The sequence below is a fragment of the Crotalus tigris genome, unplaced genomic scaffold, assembly GCF_016545835.1.
Source record: "Crotalus tigris isolate CLP2741 ecotype Arizona unplaced genomic scaffold, ASM1654583v1 scf7180000020506.575545, whole genome shotgun sequence".
In the NCBI taxonomy this organism is placed as follows: domain Eukaryota; kingdom Metazoa; phylum Chordata; class Lepidosauria; order Squamata; family Viperidae; genus Crotalus; species Crotalus tigris.
Genome location: NW_024098049.1, coordinates 112,356 through 136,687, shown reverse-complemented (window position 1 = coordinate 136,687; position 24,332 = coordinate 112,356). Strand labels below are relative to the sequence as shown.

The window sequence follows — 24,332 nt, the reverse complement described above, 5'->3', positions numbered from 1 at the left end:
GCAGCAGCTCTGTTGTTAAGTGAAGCAGTTGCTAAGTGGGGAATCTCATGACGGTAACTGCTTTCCTTTTCTCTCCACTCTCCCACCCTTTGGAATGGTCAGCAAGAATGGATTTTTTTCCTTTTACATTTATTGGAGAGAAAGGGGTTACCAGAGAGTAAGAAGGCACACACAACAGCTATGCATACAGACTAGTGTATTCCTCATTGTATCTACTTACTCATTTGTGATCTCTTCCTCTCTACTCTTTCCATTTGTATTGGGGGAGAGGAAGAAAAAAAACAAGTCAGGTACAGAGGAGATATTATTACTTGTCTCCTCCCCCCTTGTTTAAGCATTTTCTCCTCTGCAAGGAAGGAAAAAAGGAAAAAAAATCAAATAATTTATAAAAAATCTCTCCTGTGTGGCTGACCTGCTTTTTTCTTCCCCCTCCCCCTCCTTGCAGAATGGAGAGATTTGAGAAGGGATCACAAGCAAGTAAGCAAGCATGCAATGGGGAATACAATGGGCAGTTTGAACAGTGTGCTTCCAGCTCTCAGCCCGAGCCTCATCGCTGCTGCCTTTCAGTGTGTATTTTTTGTTGTATGCCTGTTAACTTTCTTGTTACCATTTACTCTGCAATTTTTCAATTCTGCAAGAGGTGGAGAAAAATAATAGGCAGGCACAGATATTGTGTATTAACTGTAAATGGTAATCATGTGACTCTGACATTGCAGAGGGTGTAAACCTGAGCATTGGTCATAAAATTATTTTTTCATCAATAGTATAACTTTTTTTTCCCCCAAAATTTTTATTTTTCAATTATCAATTACATAAACAAAAAAGAAGAAATTTCACATTTGACAAGATAGAATGAATACACCTAGATGTCACTTGCCCGCCCCCCCCGAAACTGCATCCGCCCTCTCTTATACTCTCCCTTACTTCCCTCCTCCTTCTCCCTCCCCTCACCTCTCTCTCCCTTCCCCCTCTCCTCTCACCATCCTACTTCCTCCCAAACCTTTCTCCTCCTCTCTCTCTCCCCTCCCCCTCTCCTCTCACCATCCTACTTCCTCCCTAACCTTTCTCCTCCTCTCTCATCCCTCTTCGGATACAGTACCGGGGAAATGCCCAAGCAACATCTCTCTCATAAGTTATCCCTTATTATCTTACTTTGATCCTATCATCTAACCTACCTATCCCCCCACCCCGACCCCCTCCCTCCCAGTCCCCAAAACCCACCCACCCCAACCTCCCCTCCCCCCCACTTCCCAGAGCTTGGCACAGGGTTTTCAAACATATTAAACAAAATCTACTTAACTTTAACTAATGCAAACTAAATCTAACTGAACCTATCCAACTATACAAATAACAAAATCAATAAGTTACTTTAATTCAAATATAAAACAAATTTAAACAAATTAAAGAAAATCGACTATCAAAATCAAATAATGCCAAATTTAAAACAAAAATTGTTCATAATCAAGACAATACTTTTAATCATATCTACTCTAATCAAAGTTTACCTATTTTTTTCAAGCATATTAAACAAAATCTACTTAACTTTAACTAATGCAAACTAAATCTAACTAAACATATCCAACTATACAAATAACAAAATCAATAAGTTACTTTAACTCAAATACAAAACAAATTTAAACAAGTTAAAGAAAATCAATTATCGAAATCAAATAATGCCAAATTTAAAACAAAAATTGTTCATAATCAAAACAATACTTTTAATCATCTCTACTCTAATCAAAGTTTACCCATTAAATCCCATATTTATTTTAACTTTAACTAATACAAACTAAATCACAATAAGTAAAATGAAAATTATTCATAATCCAAACAATACTTTTAATCATATCTACTCTAATCGTAATTTACCCATTAAATCCCACATTTATTCTTATAATTTATCCACCTTCTCCACACCGAGATGTGTATTTCTTTTGAACAATATAAACTTAGCTCTTAACTCTTTCCCCCCCAAACCCAAATAAATTTTGTGATAACCTTTTCTCCCAAATCAAAACCTTACAACATTCTTATCCACTTTTAATATATCATAATATATCATAAGTAGTCTCAAATATTAAATCACCAAATTAAAACCTATCAACTATTCTCTCGAGCAGAAATCATAATTTTAAGCTTTTAAACTTTCCCCTAAAAACAAAAATTTAACTTTATACATTTATTAAAAGTTATAGTAAATACTCTCAGATATTAAATCCCTAGATTAAAGCCTATCAAATCTTCTCCCAGGCAAAGATCATAAATTTAAACTTTCCCCTAAATAACAAAGATTTAACAAAACTCCTTATAACTAGCCGGCTGATATTCCAACTTCTCCTTCTATTATCTATTGCTTAGAAGATGACGAAGAACCTTCTGCTGTTCCATTATTTTACTTCTAAAAACTGCACGAGTCATGCCCAATTTCTTTGATAAATCTTCTGTTGAAGAGGACTGCTGCAAAGGTTCAACCTGCATATTTTCTTCAGTCAGCTGCTCTTCCAGCTTTTCTTCCACCTTTATTTTACTTCTAAAAGCTCCACAAGTACTCAATTTCATTAATGAATCTTCTGTCAAGAGAGATTGTTGCAAAGGTTTAACCTGCATATCTTCTATCAGTTGCTCTTCCAACTTTTCTTCTAATATCTCAGCTGTAGGTAATAAAGAGCCCGTCTTCAAAACAGAAGTATAAAAATCTTTCGCTTTTAAAATTGTATCAAGTCTGTAGCGTGTCCCCGCATAATTCACCACTATTCCAGCCGGTATCTCCCATCTGAAATGAATCTGTCGCCTCTTAAGCTCATCAGCCAAAAAAGCAAAATGCTTTCTTACTTTGAGAATTCTTGAAGGTAGTTCTTTCAGAAGTATAACATCCTGGGCTGCAGTTTGAAATCTCTGCTTGTAAAAGGCTTGTAAAATTTTATTACGAAGTGATCTACTAAAAAAATAAATAACCACATCTCGTGGCAGATTCCTCTGTCTTGCAACCCTTGAGTTAACCCTAAAAACTTTTTCTATCTCTCTCAATATTTCTTCAGGCTCGGATTCCAAAATAAGAGCTATATCCTTTGCAACCACTTGTCTCAAATCTTCTTGATTATTTTCCTGCATTCCCCTTATTCTTAAAGCAAATTCCATACTTCTGTATTGTAACATAGTAATTTCATCCTGAATTATTTCCACCTTATTTTCTATTTTATCTTCCAATTTTTCAGAATTTTCTACAGCAACATCAATACGCTGATCCAAACGATCTATGTGATCAGCAAACTTCTGAAGCACAGACGCTATATCTTCTCTCAATTTCCTAAATTTATTTTCAATAATTTCACTTATCTCTTTTTCAATCCGTCGTACACTATCTTCCAAAGCGTCCTGTAAGTCTTTAGGTAAAACTGCTGGTAAAGCTGAGAAAAGAGGTGGAAATTTAGACTCAACTTGCTGAACTGTCTGCATTACCGAAGAGGAGATTGAGACTTTAGAAACAAAAGCTCCAAAATACTTCGAAGCCATCTTAAAAAAAAAAAAAAAAAACTCTTAAAATCTTATAAAACCTTTAACAAAGAGAGAGAGAGAAAAAAGAAGACAAAAGGAGGGGAAAAAAGACAAAAGCCCCCTGTGTAAATAAAAGAAAAAGAAAAAAAAAGAAAGCTGTTACATTGTTTCAAATTAAAGTTCCGGTCCTTTCACTCTTAAAAACAACATCTCAGCGCCATTTTTCACCCCTCTCAATAAGAAAAGAGAGAAGATGAAATCTTTTCCAGAGTTAAAGTCTCAAAATAATCACAGATATAATCTCCCTGGTCAGCTCTGTCTGCTTTAAATTTTACTCACAAGTTCATTTTGAAAGGAGATGTGTAAGCAGCGTCTAGCTTTGCCCCCCCCCCCAAAAAAAAATTAGAGCAAAGGCATCCTGGAATGTGGAGAACACCTCAGACTCCGTGGGAGCTCTCACCCTCCGACCACCAAAGAAAAAAAACTTTGGGGTCTCTCAGGGAGCCCTGCCACTATCCGAGGGAAACTCATCTCCTCCCCTTCGCCCAGGGAGAGAGATTCCAAGCCGCGAGACGGCTGTTGCTTGCTGTCTCAGCTGGCTTTGACACATTCCAGGGCGGACGGCTGAAAACAGCCGTCATGGGCACCGCCGTCACAGGAAGAAAGCAATAGTATAACTTTGAACAGTTGCTGAACAAGACAGTAAGCGAGTTTTACCTGTATGCTAATGATTGCCCATTATGAAGAGGAAACTTCAGCTAATCAGCATATCTAGTCCAAGTTCCTGAATCTAACTTGGTTTTTTATAGTAATCACTATAGTTTGTTTTAGATTGATTGAAATTACATTAGTCAGTTCTTTGGTAGAATAATATTTTTGTGAAACTTTTAATTTGACACTGCATCATATTATTACATTAAATCCATCTGATATTTTAAATTCTATCTAATAATTGTACAGTTTTTTTTAAAACTATGGCTATTTTTCTCAGCAACTGGTGCTACAACCACTATCTATGCAGTTGAAGCTGATGGAGATCCAAATGCAGGACATGATAAATCAAAAGAATCTGGTGATATGCAGTATTTGATTAAATGGAAAGGTTGGTCCCATATTCATAATACCTGGGAAACTGAAGAAACTCTAAAGCAGCAGAATGTTAGAGGAATGAAGAAACTGGACAACTATAAGAAAAAGGATCAGGAAACTAAGCGTTGGTGAGTGTTTTCAAATTATCATAACATATTTTTAACATAATATTTGCATGTTATATAAGGCAAATGTAATTAAATAATTTACATTTTCAAATTCAAGATATGTCAGTACTCTTGATCACCAAATTCAGGGTATCTTCATTGGTTTAGCAGAAGAATGAATAGATTTTATTTGAATGTAAAATTTTAATAATACAAGTAGTCCTTGACTTACAAACCCAGTTGAAACCAGATTTTTGTTGCTAAGCAAGGCAGTTGTTAAATGAGTTGCACCTGAATTTATGACTTTTTTTGTCAGTGTTGTCAAGTGAATTACACAGTCATTAAGTGAATCAATAGTTTCCCCACTGATTTTGTGTTTTGGTAGCTGACTAGGACAGTGTAAACAGTGATTATATGGCCATGGACACTGCAACGGTCATAAATGCATGCTGATTGCCAATTTTTTATCATGTGATTATAAGGATCATAAGCATGAGGACCAGATCATAAGCACGAGGACAGTCATTTTGTCAGTGCCATTGTAACTTCGAACAGTTGCTAAATAAATGGTTGTAAGTCAAGGAATCCCTGTAAATCCACATAAAATTAAACTATAGAGGGATAGAGCTTTACCATATTTTAAAAAATATTAGATGAAAATAAATATCCATCATCTTTGCTAAATACTTAGGAAGATGTTATTATTCTAAAAAGCTATCTAAGTTTTGTCTAAATCAATGCGATTTAAAGTAGAATCTATTAAGATAATTCTGTTGAAGTTACGAACATATAGGGTTGCACAGTATATCTCCTGCCATAGTCTGCATTAGGAAATAATAAGAGAATAATTCTTTACATTGATTCATGTTGCACAAAATGTGTAAAAATTAATATTGAAAATTTTATACTCAGAAATATGCAACTGAAATATTAGCTATGCAATATTATTAGAAAATACATTGTTGATTTTTTAGCAATAGTAAATGTTACTATTTCAGTACTATTTACTAAACTTGGTTGGCTAAGTTATAATATGTTGGTGAAAAGATTCATTTTATAAAAATGAGATGACTTCAGTCTATAGCAAGATGGTGTCTTGTTTTTAACTGTATGAAAAAAGGATATTCAATATAACTTAGTTCTGTATAGTCATTAAAATGTGACTAAGATTCCAACTATGTGTGTACATGAAATAGAAAATCTTTTTTAAAAACAAAAAAAGTCCAGTTGCCTTGTGAAAAAGCACCTTTAAGGATGACTGAAAATCTCCATAGACTTTTTAAAAATACTGAAAGCAAATCATGGATTTCAGAAATTGTGTTTGAAGCATTGTTGGGTCAGCCTGAATTCAGCAGAAAAAAACCCCCAGACATTTTAGTTGTTTCAGGAGTTTTTAGATTTTTTTTAATCCCACCTTCATTAGTTTTATAAATAACTCAGGGTGATGAAAACTCCTTCCTTCTCCTATTTACTCTAGAACAACAACTCTGTGAGAGGAGTTGGGCTAAGAGAGTGACTGGTCCAAAGTGATCCAGCCAGCTTTCATTCCTGAGACTGGACTAGAACTCACAGGTTCCTGGTTTATAGCCTGGTGCCATAACCACTCAACTAAACTAAACCAAAAAGTTTTAAGTGAAACAAAATCCAGAGGGATTCTGGAATTATTTTATAGGGCGAGTAAGTCAAGATTTGTGCATGTCGCCCCATCTTCTTCCAAGTGGCCTTTGTGCCAACCCAACTATCTTCCCAGCACTCACTCTCCCCTTTTAGCCACTGTCAATCCATATCTGACAAGTCTGACCAACCCATTTTCCCAGAACTTTGCCTCTTTCTTTTCCCCTTCCCCAATTTAACCACCAATTCTAGTGTATTAGCCTGTGTGCATATTTTTAATTATGAAACTGACTACGGTAGCAATAAGTAACAGGTTCTCAGCATGCCTATTTAGTCGGCTTGTCTGTTATATAATCTTTGCAGCCTGTTCTTTCTCTTAGCCATGACTGCTAATCTCCATACATGGTATTTTTAAAGAAATTCCTTAGCTGTGGTATTTCCACACTTTTCCTTACCACAGCTAAGGAATTTCTTTAAAAATACCACTTGATATATTGGGGTGTTTTGGTCCATATCTAGAGTCATACAATCCTGTTTCATTCTCATTACAAACAAGGCATAGGGTAACTAGTCAATGCATAGAATAATTTGTGTATGGAATGTTTTGTACATTGTTACTTCCAGTCTTTTTCATACCCCTAGCTACAGTGAATGAAAAAAGTATTTGATACCCTGCTGATTTTGTATGTTTGCCCACTGACAAAGAAATGATCAGTCTATAATTGTAATGATAGGTTTATTTTAACAGTGAGAGACAGAATCAGAACAAAAAAAAAAAAAAATCCAGAAAAACACATTTTAAAAAAGATATAAATTGATTTGCATTTTAATGAGTGAAATAAGTATTTGCCCTTTCATAAAACATGACTTAGTACTTGGTGGCAAAACCCTTGTTGGCAATCACAGTGGTCAGACGTTTCTTGTCGTTGGCCACCAAATTTGCACACATCTCAGGAGGCCCTGTACATGTGCTTTCTTGAGCAGGGGTACATTGCAGGCATTGCAGGATTTCAGTCCTTCACGGCGTAGTGTGTTACCAATTGTTTTCTTGGTGACTATGGTCCCAACTACCTTGAGATCATTGACAAGATCCTCCCATGTAGTTCTGAGCTGATTCCTCATTGAAACTCCATTAGGTGAGATCTTGCATGGAACTCCAGACCGAGGGAGATTGACAGTTATTTTGTGTTTCTTCCATTTGCAAATAATCACACCAACTGTTGTCACCTTCTCACCAAGCTGCTTGGCGATAGTCTTGTAGCCCATTCCAGCCTTGTGTAGGTCTACAATCTAGTCTCTGACATCCTTGGACAGTTCTTTGGTCTTGGCCATGGTGGCGAGTTTGGAATCTGATTGATTGATTGCTTCTGTGGACAGGTGTCTTTTATACAGGTATCAAGCTGAGATTAGGAGTATTCCCTTTAAGAGAATGCTCCTAATCTCAGCTCATTACCTGTGTAACAGATACCTGGGAGCCAGAAATCTTGCTGATTGATAGGGGATCAAATACTTATTTCACTGATTAAAGTGCAAATCAATTTATAACTTTTTTGAAATGCATTTTTCTGGATTTTTTTGTTGTTATTCTCTCTCTCACTGTTAAAATAAACCTATTAAAATTATAGCCTGATCATTTCTTTGTCAGTGGGCAAACGTACAAAATCAGCAGGGGATCAAATACTTTTTCCCTCACTGTAGGATCTAAATACCTGATATCAACTGAAAGGTCTTCCTATGTCCTCACTTTCCTGAGACTAAGGTTCATGTGATATAATAAAAAGATTAGATCTTAGGCCATGAAGTACATGTCAAGAGGTCCTGAAGTAACTGTTAGCTAGCCTTCTCTTTTTCTTGTTATTCTTTTTATTTGTTTATTTTATTATTTATATCTAATAATATAATTGATTAAAAATCAATATTTTCATTCCATATTACAGTTTTCACAGCCAATCCAAAGCAAATGCGGGTTATATTTTTTTAAAAAATAGTAGAGATCAACTAATAAAAAAAATGAAATAATAAATCAACCTCTCCTGAAAATGGATGCTGGGAGGTGAAACTAGGTTTGAGGGTTTGTGAAATCAAACTATCTTTCAAGATCTTCTTAAACTCAGGCAGGAGAGTTTTACAGATCTCCTGTATAATTATAAATCATTTTTAGTATCTTGTCAGAAAGATAATACATAAAGCATTAGATCTTTCATATTATCCCAAATCTTTGTCTAAATATTTAAGGAAGAGATTTTGGGATTGTGCAGGATAGCAGCGGGAAGTCAAGAAGCCACATTATTAATATTACCCTTTAGGACCCAACCACTGAAAGTCACAATTCTGTAAAAGCCATATATGGGGTGGTTGTCATCTTATTAAAGTATTTTCATATCTTGAAATCAGTAACAATGGTTTTTTTTAATGATGTCATTAACATTGTACACATTTTCCTTCCAGGCTGAAAAATGCTTCTCCAGAAGATGTAGAATATTACAACTGTCAGCAAGAGCTTACTGATGACTTGCATAAGCAGTATCAAATTGTAGAGAGAATTATTGGTAGGTGATATAACTTAAAACTTGAAATATACATGATTCAACTATATTTAAATTCATAATATTTATCTAAACTTTTACATGCATTGTATTTATTTGTTTAGGCTTAAAAACCATTGTTATTACAGTGACTCTGTTAAAAATTGCTTACAGCCTGGGTTTTGCTGAAAACAATGCTGCTGAATTAGTAAATGCAGTAATAGTAGAGAAATATCTTCACCTCTCTTTCTGCTACAGCGTAAGCTTAAACATTTCTTACCCATTTTGATAACCCGTATTTGGTTGCATTCATCTTTAGCGCCTTTGCCAAATCAAAAATTTACTGGATTGGTGACTAGGAGGACGCCATTCAGGAGCAATCGTGTCAATTGCCAATATTCCATAGGCAGACCAAGTATCCTACAGAATGCACATCAGGGATTCGGGAAAATCTTCAAGAAGTGCCCTATGAAATTAGTTGTTCGGGATAATGGTTGAATAGTTCCATCCTCACATTACATATCTGATCATATGTAGCTTTCTAGACAATAACTCCTCATCCTCTTCCTCCCCTACTATGGATTACGTCTAATGCATTATTGATACCCAGATGGGCATATCTCCAAGAGAAACTCACTCCCTTTCTCTTCTGTATGTATCTCAGTAATACTTGCCAAATCTATCTGCTGATCCAAGATCAGAGAAACTTGGCATTTAATAACAGCAATTTGAACCCATAGTATAGCAGTGTCTCACTACTTGGTAACCAAGATGAAGTGGAGAGAAGAGGCATTGAAATAGGGCAGCTCATCTCCTGTCATGTCACTATTTTGATAACTATCCTTTCCTCACTACTCCATTTCACTCCCTTCCATTCTCCATTCTGATAACTCATGGAGTCGACCAATTGACTTACTTATATCCTTCCGGCCTCGGTCAACCCTTTCTCCCTGTGGCTTTTCCATCTCCTCTCTAAATAGAGTGCCCCCCTTTGTGGAAAGCATTCATCATTCTTGTCACCCTCCTCCTCTTGGAGAGTATTTTGCATTGTATGCCCTCTATAACTGACATAATTGTCATCCACCCAATTCTTCCTACTTCTGAATTCATTCAAGCTATTCAGTTCTTTACCTTTTCCTACATGCATTTCACTTTTGGTCCTGATTTGGGGGAGAAGAGGACACTTCGTGGACCCCTTTTTTGTGAGCTACTATAGGGTTCAACTCTCTCACCCCACTTATTTAGCATCCTCATGAAACCATTGGGTGAGATCATCCAACAATCTCCTTTCCCATGTACTTTCTGCTGAAGTTGTCTCTGCCTTTCCCAGGCTTATCCTCTGGTTTTCCCTTCAGCTTGCATTCTTGTTTTTTTCATTCAGTCCAATTCCTACTCTGATGCTATTTCAATTTTTTAATTCCCATTCACAGATCTCCAACCAATTAACCATTCTCTCAAAACATTTTTTGTCACCATTTCCATTTTCTTTTTTTTTCTTTTTGCAAAACTTTCCATGTTAAACAATTACATCCACTCAAACCTAGCACCATTTCAAGACAGAATAAATGTATATTGTATTTGAATCAGGTTTTGTGTACAACCTCTTCTTCATGGTTCATTATTTAAGTGAACAGGGGTAATGTTGCTTTTTGTTTTTATGCTTATTTTCTATAGCCCATTCTAATCAGAAGTCAGCAGCAGGCTATCCAGATTATTATTGTAAATGGCAAGGTCTCCCTTACTCAGAGTGCAGCTGGGAAGATGGAGCTCTCATTGCAAAAAAGTTCCAGTCACGCATTGATGAGTATTTTAGTAGAAATCAGTCAAAGACTACTCCATTTAAAGATTGTAAGGTAGGTAAAATTTAAATATCTTTAAGTAAATGTATCATATTCAGTGTTTAAAATAATATTCTATATCTGGTGTTTTCATTGTGCAGATGGGAGTCCATAAATAAAGGCAGGTATAAATCAAATAGATATATGAGTTGAGTGATCCTCAGGATAAACAAACATATCACATCATATGTGGTGATTCAGACAAGGTTGCCTTTATCCATAACATCTAAGAATATGCCAATACAGAAACTGCATTTTATTTCAACTATGAAACAAAACTTTCCTCTGGAGAGTATTCCAAATTGGTCGCATTCCATTGGGATAGCTATTCAATCCACAGTAAACAATGGCAACTTAGAACAAGCCCTTGGACCCTTGTTTTTGATCATGGATCATAAGATTGGCATTCCATGATGACTGTTCTTGGTTAACCAACTTAACGCAAAAACTAGCAAGAGGGAGGCTGTTTAAAATACTTTTGAAAACAAAAATATAATCATAAGTAACAGTGGAATCATTTAAATTCTGTGGAAAAAAACTTGAAAAAGGACATGTTTCATCAACATTATCTTTGTATCTTTGGAATATAGGTCTAACAATCAATAGGTAGGCTAATTTATTTATTTAACAAAGCAATCAGATAATAGGAAAATAAATAGGGGAAAAAGGCAGGAATATTATATACTAGTATTAAATTGCTTTAGCTATTGAGTCTCCATTCTTAGAAGGTCTCAAGATATAATCACATGGCATGTTGTGTCATATGCAGTCAGCTGCTATTTTTGCAGACATATGAAGAGCAAGTACTGTAAATGGCATTCAATTAGATCAGGGATGTCAAACTGCCGGCCTTGGGCCAAATGCATCATGGCGAAACCGCGCCCACTCCATTGCTGGCAATGGCAAAAAAAGTTGCAATACGTCGTGACATGTCACATGACGTTGCACGTTTGACACCCCTGAATTAGATGGATTATTTCTGAAGTGTAAGCTGTAGTAATCGGGACAGGTTGGTTTAAAATTGATTTATGGTATCTATAAGGTGTTGATGGCAATCTCAGTGTCTTGTGAAAAGATCTTGGTTCTTTTCAGACTAAGGCCTTCCTGCACAATCAAGTGCAATTTGTGGACAATAACAAAATATCTTTTGGCTTATAGCAGGGGTGTCAAACTCGCCACGTCACATGATGTGTCGTGACTTTTTTCCTTTTGCTGGAGCTAGGGTGGGCGCCGCTTCCGCATGATACATCCGGTCTGCGGACTGGCAGTTTGACACCTCTGGCTTATAGCCTGCCTATGATATTCCCAAATGATAAACCAGTTGTATAATCCTAGCTGTGGCCTAGCATTCAGGAACAAGAAACTGATCTTCCTGGTGATCTTTATCTTCAACCAATGGATTTCTGACAGAGGGAAAGGGGCTTTATTCTGACAGGCAGAAGAATCTTTGGCTAAGGCCAGGAGTTCTCAACACTATCATGTGTTTGCAATATTGCTGCCGCAAGATAGTGTCATGTTTTTTAAAAGGTTTTTTTTAGCATTAGTCATTCTTCATCTCATGTATTTAGTAGAACTTGATTTAATTCATTGTCTCATTATTTTTCATCCTCTTAACTGTTTTATTATTTCTGCCACTCATAGCTGTTTTCAAATTGGAATTTGTATTGGGGAAAATAGAGTAGATTGACTATATTAGACCTAAATTAATGTGGAGGAGTAGAGTAACCCCGCATTTAAAAGAAAAGGCTGAATTATGTGTGAGATATGCAGCAATAAACAGCAGCCCTGTGACCTATCATATGTGCATTCTTTTAATTGCCCCAAGCCAAGAAGTAGGTCTTCCTGGGGAAGGAGCTTGAGGGAGTATGTCCTAAAGGGATTAAATTGAAAAGCAAAATAATAGGAGAATGAGATTTGTCTACCTTTTAACAGGTGCCCATTACATTGGTTTGAAAATTAAAAAAGAAAACTGAAGAACTGCATGCTTGAATTAAATTGGTTCTGTTGGTTGCCTTAGGACCAGATAATTTTAAATGATTAGCAGCTGTGAATCATAATCTAGTTTCAAGTGCTTTGTAGCAGTCCTGGTCCTAATTTCTCAGCAAAGTGTAATCAGATCTAAGATGGTTTTTCATTGTGCCATGTGTTTAAATACCTGTCTTTTATTTTTCTCTAATACTCTGGTCCCCAGATTACATTACGTTGCCTCCCCCTTCTCTCTCTCACACACACAATACACATGCCAAAGACAATACAGATGAGTAGAAGCACTTGTTGCGTCCTGTCCCCGGGAAGGAAAGAGGGAGAAATTAAAGCAGAAACTGCCAACCCCATACCAAAGTACTGGTACAAGACAAAATTTTTATCAATTGCCCCAAACAGCTGAACATTTGAAACAATAGCGTTCAAAACAGGAATGTGATGTTTTGAGTTTGGAATACTGAGAATAGGTGTTGCAAACTCAAAATGATTTATAGTTGGGTGTTTTTCTACACTAATTATGCTTTTTTGCATCCAAGGATTTTTTTGAATATGATTTAATATGAATTTAGAAATTTTTATATTATCTCTGTTGTCTTTGAATGTCAGATAGTATAAAATTCAGGTTTTCAGTTGGGAGCGAAATAAGGAATTAAAATAATATTTCTTTTTTACTTTGGTAGGTTTTGAAGCAAAGACCAAGATTTGTAGCTTTAAAGAAACAACCTAATTACATTGGAGGTCATGAAAACTTAGAGTTAAGAGATTATCAATTAAATGGACTAAATTGGTTAGCCCATTCATGGTGCAAGTAAGTACATATTTAAAATCTTACAACACTATATTAAAATATATATTTGCTCTGTTCAGTTTTACTAACAGAGAAAATAAGAGTCAATGACATTTTCATTTACCTAATAATTTATTTATTTGCTTTGGCCTTTAACCGGCTGGACTTCTTGCTGCAGAGTTTTGGAACTCTTGTCATTGCCTTCTTCCTAAGACTGAGAGAATGATTTGCCCAAAGTCACCCAGCTGGTTTTGTGCTTAAGGCAGGACTAGAATTAATAGTCTTATGGTTTCTAGCCCGGTGCCCTAACCACTATATTAAACTGGTTTTCTTATCTGCATAAATGTGTTCTATCCATACTTGAAGGTGCAAAAATAATAATTATATTCTAAAGATATTTCAGGTTTAACATTGGCACTTTGCAAAATTGAAGCATATTGGGACATTACTACATTTAGAAATAAGAATCTTGCATTCTGTACATGTTTAACCCAAGGTACAGTTTTAGGATCAGATAAAATATATTCTTTCCCTGCTCCTTGGGATTTTAAAATATATTTAATAATCTAATTTAGCAAAGAGGGGAAAAAGTACTATTGTCTTATTAAACCATGAAGATCAAAATCTTGCCAGCCAGTTATATAGCAATAAATACACCAAAAGGGAAAATATATCATATGTGGTGCTTCCACAGAAAAACTCAAAAGTATTAGAAGGAAATACATCAAACATTTAGAAAATGTGAAATACAACATTGAAAAAACAACAATTTTTATTAGGAATAATTCTAGAAAACATAAAAGCATCAAAATTTATTAAGTATGTGTGTATGTATAATGTATGTTAACAACTGTAACAAAAAATCAGCAATAACATTGGAAAAGGGAAATGTGTTGATAATGCAAGATTGAGAAAACAAAAATAGTTGATAATGTATATTCATAATAGAAGGTTAACTAAATTCATATATATGTGTGTGTGTGTATAGATATGAATGACACTGTATCTGACACATTGTATAGCAAAGGCAAATTCAGATGTTTTGAATAATAGCTTTTAGGAAAAGAGTTGTGATTAATCAAAAATAACGACAGATACTAGCAATAACCTCCAATGATTAAAATTCAAAGTATGCTATAAATACACAATATATTCCAGTATATACTATAAATATATAGTATATATACTCCAGGTAGGCTGCAGTTCTAAAATATGATAGCATTGGAGGATAATGGGTTCCTGGTAGTTTCACGTTTGATTCTTCTTTGGCAGTTAATTTGCGTCTTTTTTTCTCAACACGTTTCTTGCCACTATTTGCAACAAAACATTTGATGGTTCTATGATCACACCCCAATATCTTGGCAATTTCAAGAGTGATGCATCCCTCTGAAAGACTTTTTACAATTTTTCAGAATCAATTAAATCTTCTTTTTTTGGGCTAATTTTGCCTGAGGAAAAGTAATTGCCTAATAATTATGCACACCTTGATATAGGGTGGATCTCTTTAGGCCACACCCTCATTACACATATACACATCACCTGATATGCTTATCTCCACTAAGCATTCAACTTTATATAGCTTGGAAGTGGAAAATGTGCATGAAAATGATGATATGGTCAAAATACTCATTTGCCCAACAATTGTGCACATAATGTAAATGGAAGGGAAGAGGAGAATGTGGCTACCAAAAAGGGGTGATGGGGGGGGGGTTTGCAGAGAAGATAAATTGGTAGTTCTGTAACTTCTACTTTGCTTTTTGTAACTTTATTCTTGTTTCATTTTTTAATAATCTGTCAAAGCTCATGCAATTAAAAATGTAAAAAAAAATCTTTTCAGAGCTTTATTCTGTCCTTGATTCCATGTGGATTAAAATATGCATAAGTATTGTAAAATAAGTAAATGTGAAAAGTTAAATGACTATATTGATCAAATTTAGAAGGTAATACTATTATAATAATTTAATTTCTAATATATGGGAATTAATGAATCTGTATGTGATGTTTAACTTATTTTATTCGTATCACTTTACAGGGGAAATAGCTGTATTCTTGCTGATGAAATGGGTTTGGGCAAAACGATACAAACCATCTCCTTTTTGAATTACTTATTTCATGAACATCAGTTGTATGGACCCTTCTTGCTGGTAGTACCTCTTTCCACCCTGACATCTTGGCAAAGAGAAATCGAGACATGGGCTCCCCAGATGAATGCTGTAGTTTATTTGGGAGATATTACCAGTAGAAATGTGGTAAGTGGAATTGTATGTTAATGGGAAACACAGATCTGGAAGTATTATTATTATAGAGATGTAATTTTAATCTACATCTACACTGAATAATTTTTATGTTAATTTTTATTATTTGTAATTCATTTCTAGATAGACATTAATTAAAATATAGTGAAATTATTTAATAGTTTGATATTTGATTGAGCAAGAGAAAATAGACTGTAAAATAGGAAATAAATCTCATATGTGAAATTTGTATATATCAAATCTCTTTATTCGGCTACAGATAGAATTCAAAACTGATACCGTGGTTGGATAGCCTGGTTTTTGTTTTCTTCATTTGATACTTAATGAAATGTTTTATCACAAACAATACATTAACAGAATTCATTAGCCACTTTACCCATTATTATTTTTCAGCTAATATCCTTTAAAAGTGACCATGAACATAGTGTTTAATGTTTTACTGAAAAAATGTAAATATTTCTTTGATATAATTTAAGGAGCTAGCTTTTCTAGGAGTAATATTTTTTCAGCTTTTTTCTTTTGCTTAAGGTAATCCCTTGATTCACAGCTTTTTTAGCAACCAGGAACATTTGTAAATTTGAGAACAAATTACAAACTGTGGGGCTTTCAAAAGAGGCATGGGGTGACTGTTAACAAAATAATTACTGTGTATGGCATAGTCAGACCAAAAAAGGGAAGAAATTATAAAGGATGTCAATAGATCATGTCTCTGGGCACATTGTCTCTTACTACAGATAATGTCTTGGAAACCTCCTTAGAACCATTGTAATATTTATTTGATAACGTTATTATACAGTTTTGCATTCTAAAAGAGTCAACATTGGATCATTAAATGCTAGAAAAATTGTCTAGAAAAAGTGTGATAAGAGTTCTACAGTAGAAAGTTAGTCCCTATCCAAACATTGTTCTTATTTACACCAGATAATTTAGATCTGAGTGTTAGGAAAGAATTCTAGAATTCTTTCTAGAATTACTCTGCAATAAATTCTACATACTCATGCCAAAAGGCAAGGCAGGAATCAAACTATTTCAGATTAATAAATACTGTATCTATTTCAAGATGGAAGTACAGGAAGCTGAATTTAAAAAATTACTGTCATTAAATGTCTATTCTATTAAATGTGTATACCTGATGAATTCTTTCTTTTTCAAAATGAAGAGTTTTTAAAAAATGTAATTACATAGTTTTTTATGTAATTTGAAGTGAACTTTTATGTGAACACAGAAAAGGGCAGAAGTTCATCTGTTTTCTTTGTTGAGATTTCAAATAAATTTCCAAACTAAAAATATTCAGAGGATATTTACTACTTACTTAAAATGACAAACAAAAGTTTGTAACCAAAAAAAGTGTCTGCTAACAAAGAAGACTCTTTCTACCCAATTGGGAAGCAGGATGATATTGTGTTTTATGCAGTGGTGGGATTCAAATATGTGAACAACTGGTTCTCTGTGTGGATGCACTTCCGGAAGTTCATTCTGGGCCTGGGCAACAAAAAATTAGCTACCAGTTCTGCCAAATTGGTGCAAACCGGCTGAATCTCACCACTGTATTACAGTCCAGAGAGCCTTATTCTCGCAGAGACTATTTCAAGAGTAGTTCTACCTTAAACAAAACATTATTTAAAAATAATTGTTGCCTTGTTAAACTATTAGCAGATGCTTTAACAAAGAATCTTATGAGATCATCTAGCCAAGTTTTTTCCTAGAATAATATTGATCTTTACCTGACTCGCCTACTCTAACTTCCAACAGACCAAAATTACAAGAATTAGATTTAAAAAGTCTAGCTTTCTCCAATGAGGTTTATAAGAATTAACAAGCCCCTTTCGAGAATGAAAGAGGCATCAATTTGTTCATTAGTAAGTTTTGATGTTAATGTAAGGAATTCCCAAAAGAAAAGTAAATTTATTACAGTGCATGGCAGAAAGTTTGGGAAATTGATGGTAACTGGTTTGTAGTACAAGAATATCATCTTTGATGCCAATATTTTGGTAGAATCCCAGATTTGATACTTTTCAGCAATCTGTGATGATTTCCAGGGTAATTTAGGCAAGTATTATTCCCTTCCTAAATGACATCACCTAAAGGTGGCCTATAATTTCAATATCATAATTTAAACAGTTACATTGTGAGAACACCCCTCATGAAAAAGGCTCTAGGGAAGACATACTGCCTTCAGAATGTTCCAGCTCAACACCTATTAATAATTAATAGTCTTTTCTCTGAAATCAACTACTCCAATTGGAAGTATGTTGCATAAAGAGGCAAGAATCCTCAAATTATCACCTGGTCATCCTATTGCATATTATTTTCAAATATTATGTATGCCATCTCTTGAAGAAAACTGGTGAATACAGAATCAGAGAATACAGAATTGTTAAGTCAGAGCTGGCAGGTTTTCAAAAACAATCACAACATATTTTATTATTTTCTACTCTGGTGTTGGTAGAGAAATACAGTTTTGGTTTATTTTCATTGGCATTTATTAATTTCAGATCAACCTGATCATTTGTTTAAGATAATGAAAAAAGCTTTAGAAAACTGAAACTGCTGTTTTTAAGGTCTTTTGATTGAATTGCACTCCAGTCTCTTCACTAGATGGATAATGGGTTGTCAAGGATCTTTGCCACCCTTCTTTCTCATAAGAAGTTAAACAGAGCTGTTTATTAATCCCATTTCTATGTTGTGCTCCTTTCCTGTTCCTCCATATATTATCATGTGTTTATATATGGAATTTGTGTTTAGATTGGTGGGTTTAAAATTAATCAGATTGTTTATATTAGCTGTTTCATAGATTTTTTTTTTAAACTGTGTTCTAGTATCTCACTGATTTTGTTTATAGATAAGAACACATGAATGGATGCATCCACAGACCAAACGATTAAAGTTTAATATCTTATTGACAACTTATGAAATTCTACTGAAAGATAAGGTTAGTAGTTACATTGATTAATTTAATAATTAATTTCTAAAAATTAAAACAGAATATTAAAAACATGTTACTTTTTTCAGTTAAAAATAAGAAACTAGATTGATTGTTATGATAAATACCAATAACTACCAAGTATGGCTTGGATATTTTGGACATTCCTCGTCAAAGATGAAGAAAGAGGTCTATCATCAAAAGGAAGACTAGACCTTTCAGGATGCCTTTTATAACTACCTCCCCCTCCAGCAGACTGAAAGGGGACATTCTTAACAAGATTGAAAGAAAACATGCACCTATGGGATCCATAATGTTCCTTTCTATCAGAATTTATGGGAAAATGTATGACTTTTCCAAGGCTGGTAGAAATAATTTCCATCCTGTTGAAAGGAAAACAGAAAAAAAAAGAAAATTAATCAACACCATCCTTCCAGGGCTTTGGATAAAATGGTTTCTCTGCCTTCTTATTATTTATTTACCTGTGTAATTTTTACTGCCCCTAATTTGCTTTAAATTGCTATGTTAAATATATATATATTTTCTTTTAAAAGAAAGCATACTTGTTTTTTTTCCTTCTGAAAAGTCATTCCTTGGAGGCTTAAATTGGGCCTTTATAGGAGTAGATGAAGCCCATCGATTAAAAAATGATGACTCCCTCTTATATAAGACATTAATAGACTTCAAATCTAATCATCGCCTTCTTATCACTGGAACACCTCTACAAAACTCCCTGAAAGAGCTGTGGTCCCTGCTTCATTTCATCATGCCAGAAAAGTAGGTAATCATATTGACAAACATATAGTAAGGTTGCAATTTGTTTAATATTTATCTTGTTTTGGTGGGTAAAAACTTACCTTTTTGAACCACCTTATTTCAATTCTGTATTTTGGGTGCTGTTTCCAGTCAGATAAAACTTGATAACTTTGCTACTTTATTATATTTAGACTTTAACTTTTTAAGAAAATCAGTTATTATTACATTGAGAAATTTAAACTGGCTTGTCTGGAGGTCAATTACAAATTCTCAGGAAGGCCACTTATTACATACATGGCTATATGGAATAATTTTTTCTTCAGAATTAATTTTCACTGGCTTTAAAGGAAAAAAAATCAGAAATGTTGTAGACTCTAAAACCCAGTATCGGTGAACTGATTTAGGGTTTCTTCTTAACATAAATAGAAGGAATCTCAGTGCTCATTTTCTTGCTTACTATAAGATAAGAGTATATGAATGGTGCTACTTATGTCTTTGATGATCAACTAAATGCTTATAGAAACCCCACTAACAAGATGTCAGTGTCGATATCATGTTCCCCTCCTTATAATTATTTAAAGATGTACTGTTAGTAATAGTGGAGGTAACCCACAGCCACAGTTGAGTGATCATTACACAAGGACCATCTGTAATTCTTACGTATTTATTTTTGTATCCTGAACATGTAATGCTAAAGTGAAACTAATATTTGAATTAATTTAATCTCTTTGTATTGCAAAGTAACAATGTGGGGAATTTTTTATTGAAGATTCTCTTCTTGGGAAGATTTTGAAGAAGAACATGGGAAAGGAAGGGAATTTGGTTATGCAAGTCTTCACAAAGAACTTGAACCATTTCTGTTGAGGAGAGTTAAGAAAGATGTAGAAAAATCTCTACCTGCCAAGGTTGAACAAATTTTAAGAATGGAAATGAGTGCATTGCAAAAGCAGTATTACAAGTAAGTCACGTATTATGTTTATTAGAATGATACAAAAATATATGCAAATTGCCAGCTATCTCTCGTTTTATGTTTTGTTTTCTACAGTATTGTTATCAACACTATTTTTAATGTCATAGGTGGATTTTAACAAGGAATTACAAAGCCCTAAGTAAGGGATCAAAAGGCAGCACTTCAGGCTTTCTGAATATCATGATGGAACTCAAAAAGTGTTGTAATCATTGCTACCTCATTAAGCCACCAGATGATAATGAATTCTATAATAAACAGGAGGCCTTACAGGTAAATATCCATTAAATTGTTTTATATGTACTCCAAGATTCACACATTATTTTGAGTGAGATTTAGTGGTTTGTCACTCAAGATGCTGTTTTCTTATAGTTTTACAGTTATATTACATATATCTTCTTTCAGTTATATAGTTTACAAAACAGAAAAATAAATGCAAGAATCAAGCCTCGTTGCATTCTTTGACAAAGTGACTAAATTAATGGATCAGGGAAATACTGTGGATATAGTTACTTAGAATTCAGTAGGGAAAGGTCCCTTCCAATTCTGTTATTATATGTTCTAAGCCAGGGGTTCTCAACCTTGGCAACTTTAAGACGTGTGGACTTCAGCTTTGCTGGCTGAGGAATTCTGGGAATTAAAGTCCACAGATCTTAAAGTTGCCAAGGTTGAGAACCCCTGTTCTAAGCAAAGGAAAATAAGTGGATTGGTGATATCCATTTCACTTAAGTGAAATGGCAAGAATGAATGGCTCTGGGAGTTGGGTACTGACAATTTCATGTCTTTGGTGCTGGAGGGAGTTTTATGAGCCCAAACAGATATGCCGTGCAATCTGGGGGTATTTTGTGACTCAAAAAGCAGGGGACAGTTGTGGCTAAAAGGGTCTTTGTACAGCTTTGTATCTTGCACCAAGTATGCGTATTCCTGGATTGGGTAGTGCTCTGCTCACAGTCACTCATCTCCTGGGCATTTCCCAATTGAATTACTATAATGCATTCTCTGTGGGGTTGGCTTTAAGAATATTTGCCTGCAAACAACTGTAGTCTTACATTTTGATCACAGAAATTTATCTCAACATTTTTTTGTAAAACTGAAAACTGACTATTAATTACTTATAATTATATTAAGCAACTGAAATTTTAAATTTGTTTTACTGTAACTGTTAGAAATCAAGCAAATAAGCAATAGGTTTGAAAAAGAGAGAACCAGGAATTTCAGGCCTAACTTTTGTAACAACTTTCTCACAATAATTATAGGTAAGATTGAATTGGCGACAGGATACTAGTAGTCCTTGACTTACAACTATTCATTTAGTGACCGTTCAAAGTTATGAAGGCCTTAGGAAAAGTATTTAAAGACTTTACTCACATTTATGACTCTTGTACCACCCCATAGTCATATGATATAATTCAGGTACTTGGCAACTGGCTCACGTTCATGATTGGTTGGTTATCACAATTTGCAACCTTTTATGTCAGTTTCCAACAAAAAACGCCTTTTGGAAAAGCTGAATTCACCTAATGAACATATTATTTGCTTAATGAGTGCAGCAATTCACTTAATGACACTGTAAAATTTGCCATAAAATCAGATCTGATTTGATTTATGACCACAATGACTTACAATAGAAATTCCAGTCATAATTGGAGTCATAAGTAGAGGACTATCTGTAAATTGTCTCCACAAGGATAAATGTTTGAATGACATTGATGCACTGCTCTTAAAATGGATGACTAACTTAATTTGCAAGACTGATAATAAGGATAGATAGATACCAGAATCTAGTATCTAGTGTATCTTCTTTATTTCAGTCTATGTCTTTAAGGACTTTGAGATATTTAGAGATGGTCCTGTTTACACTGAGGGACTAAAATGCAAACTGGAAAATTCCTCATGAGAATTCTATTTTACTAGGGGTTCTTAGGCAATTCTCTGTTTGGCTATCTTGTATGCAACAGGAAAATATGAGTGAGTTGTCTCATAAGGTTGTGTAAAAATCATTGCTAGGTAGTACCAATACTAGTCCAAAGTGGTTGTTATGTAGTATAATGAGTGGTTTTTAAATAGAATTTTAATAATTGTCTTACCTTTATGCAATTTTAGTTTATGGTACATTTATAAGGATTAATAAAGACAAGATTAATTTTCTAACTTCACTTTTTTATTTTTTTAGACATTGGGCTTCTAGTAATTCTCATAGAAATGCATTAATATTGTCTTATAAATGTAATCTTCTTCCTATCAAACTTTTTTTTTAAAAAAACAAAAACAGAAAACTATTTGAAAGAGTAATGCTTTATTTTTCATTTAAAGAACTTAATCCGGAGTAGCGGGAAGCTAATTCTTTTAGACAAGCTGCTGATTCGCTTACGAGAGCGTGGCAGTAGAGTACTTATATTCTCTCAGATGGTGCGGATGCTGGACATCTTAGCTGAATATTTGAAATATCGTCAGTTTCCCTTTCAAGTAAGAATGTTATTCTTTAGCTACATGACTGTGACTGCATTTATTTCCATTATTGAATTATTCATTATTCATGCCTGTTTACATACTTACACAATTGTTTTCTTTCCTCACCCTCTCTCATAGAGACTAGATGGGTCAATAAAAGGAGAACTGAGAAAACAAGCACTGGATCATTTTAATGCAGAAGCCTCTGAGGTAGGCAGTTGTCTTTTTCATTTTTTAAGATAATTGTTCTGTCCTAGGCTAAACATGCACTGACACGAGCAAGAAGAAAGTTTCAAAAATCAAGCAAGCCATGCTTTAATAGAGTTCCAAAATTTCCAAGTGTAAAGTAGTATCCAAGAGTCAGAGTATAACAGAAGGTTATAATTGAGGGTCTAAAATCAAAGTCATGGGATTCAAAAGTCAAGTTTCAGAGTAAATGGAGTCTGGGTTAGTGAATGGTTATGTCCAGCATAGAGGCTTTGCTTTGCTGTTTACTTAAGTAGAGTCTGTGTTGATACCGCTCATTATGGGAGGGCACATGTCAGCCTTATGAAGCAGATCTGACAGTAAACATGACCAGATGAATTAATTCTATTTATTGTAATGTTACATTAACAGAATTTTGCAGTTCTGAAAGTACTTCCCCTCCATCCCCTTTACAGCCCAAAAACTAGGGAGAGACTTTTCTAAGCTTCTTTTCCCATCCATATTTCTATTGTGGGCTAAACTGTCTTTTATCTGATTGTTCCCCTGTTGCAACTCACTGTCCTATCTCCCAAGATCATTTTTACATACCATTACAGTGCTGTTCTTTCTTATGAATAGCCTTGTAGGGTCCTTTTGCTCTATTTTCTTTGTGGTGTACCCTTGCACTAGGGCAGGGGTAGGCAACCCAAAACACTCAAAGAGCCACTTGGACCCGTTTCCCACCAAAAACAAAACACTGGGAGCCGCAAAACCCTTTTGATATCTAAAATGAAGATAACACCGCATATATCCTTTTTTACCTTTATTATAGGTGTATGTGTGTGTGTGTATACACACACACACACACACACACACACACACACACACACATACACATTAAAAATAAAAGTAAAAATATGACTCTTGGGAATATCCATACTATTAAAACAATGATCACCAAGAGAATGCTTTAAGAGAATAAAATTACATACACACACAGGTAAAAAAAGGATATATGCAGTGTTATCTTCATTTTAGATGTCAAAAGGGTCTCTCTCTCCCTCCCTCTCTACCTGCCCTTGGTCTGCCACTCCTCTTCCCCCATTCTCTCTCTCTCTCTCCCTCTCTCTCTCTTTCTCTCTCTTTCTCTTTCTCCCCCCCCCCCTCCTATCTGCTGCTCACCTGGCAAGCTTCAAGCTGTTGTCCAACAACCTCCGGGGTAGGCAACCTCGTCTCTTTTATGACTCATGGACTTCAACTCCCAGAATTCCTGAGTCAGCCTAGCTGGGCTAGCTAGCTCTCTCCTGCCCTTCCTGCTTCCTGCTTCCTTCAGAGACGCAGGAAAGGGAGGAGCTC

General features: G+C 34.7%; 1 protein-coding gene across 2 annotated transcripts in view; it reads left to right on the top strand.

Moving 5' to 3' along the window:
• The window catches only part of CHD1 (chromodomain helicase DNA binding protein 1), a 66,748-nt gene that overhangs the window by 20,121 nt on the left and 22,295 nt on the right, over window positions 1-24,332 (top strand). For both annotated transcript variants that reach the window (XM_039366983.1, XM_039366984.1), the window contains exons 8-18: window positions 4,487-4,712; window positions 8,754-8,854; window positions 10,505-10,683; window positions 13,332-13,459; window positions 15,471-15,687; window positions 18,536-18,625; window positions 19,203-19,393; window positions 20,142-20,330; window positions 20,450-20,612; window positions 22,653-22,805; window positions 22,929-23,000. In XM_039366983.1, the coding sequence (XP_039222917.1) occupies window positions 4,487-4,712; window positions 8,754-8,854; window positions 10,505-10,683; window positions 13,332-13,459; window positions 15,471-15,687; window positions 18,536-18,625; window positions 19,203-19,393; window positions 20,142-20,330; window positions 20,450-20,612; window positions 22,653-22,805; window positions 22,929-23,000 (1,709 nt within the window). The remainder of the gene's footprint in view (window positions 1-4,486; window positions 4,713-8,753; window positions 8,855-10,504; window positions 10,684-13,331; window positions 13,460-15,470; window positions 15,688-18,535; window positions 18,626-19,202; window positions 19,394-20,141; window positions 20,331-20,449; window positions 20,613-22,652; window positions 22,806-22,928; window positions 23,001-24,332) is intronic.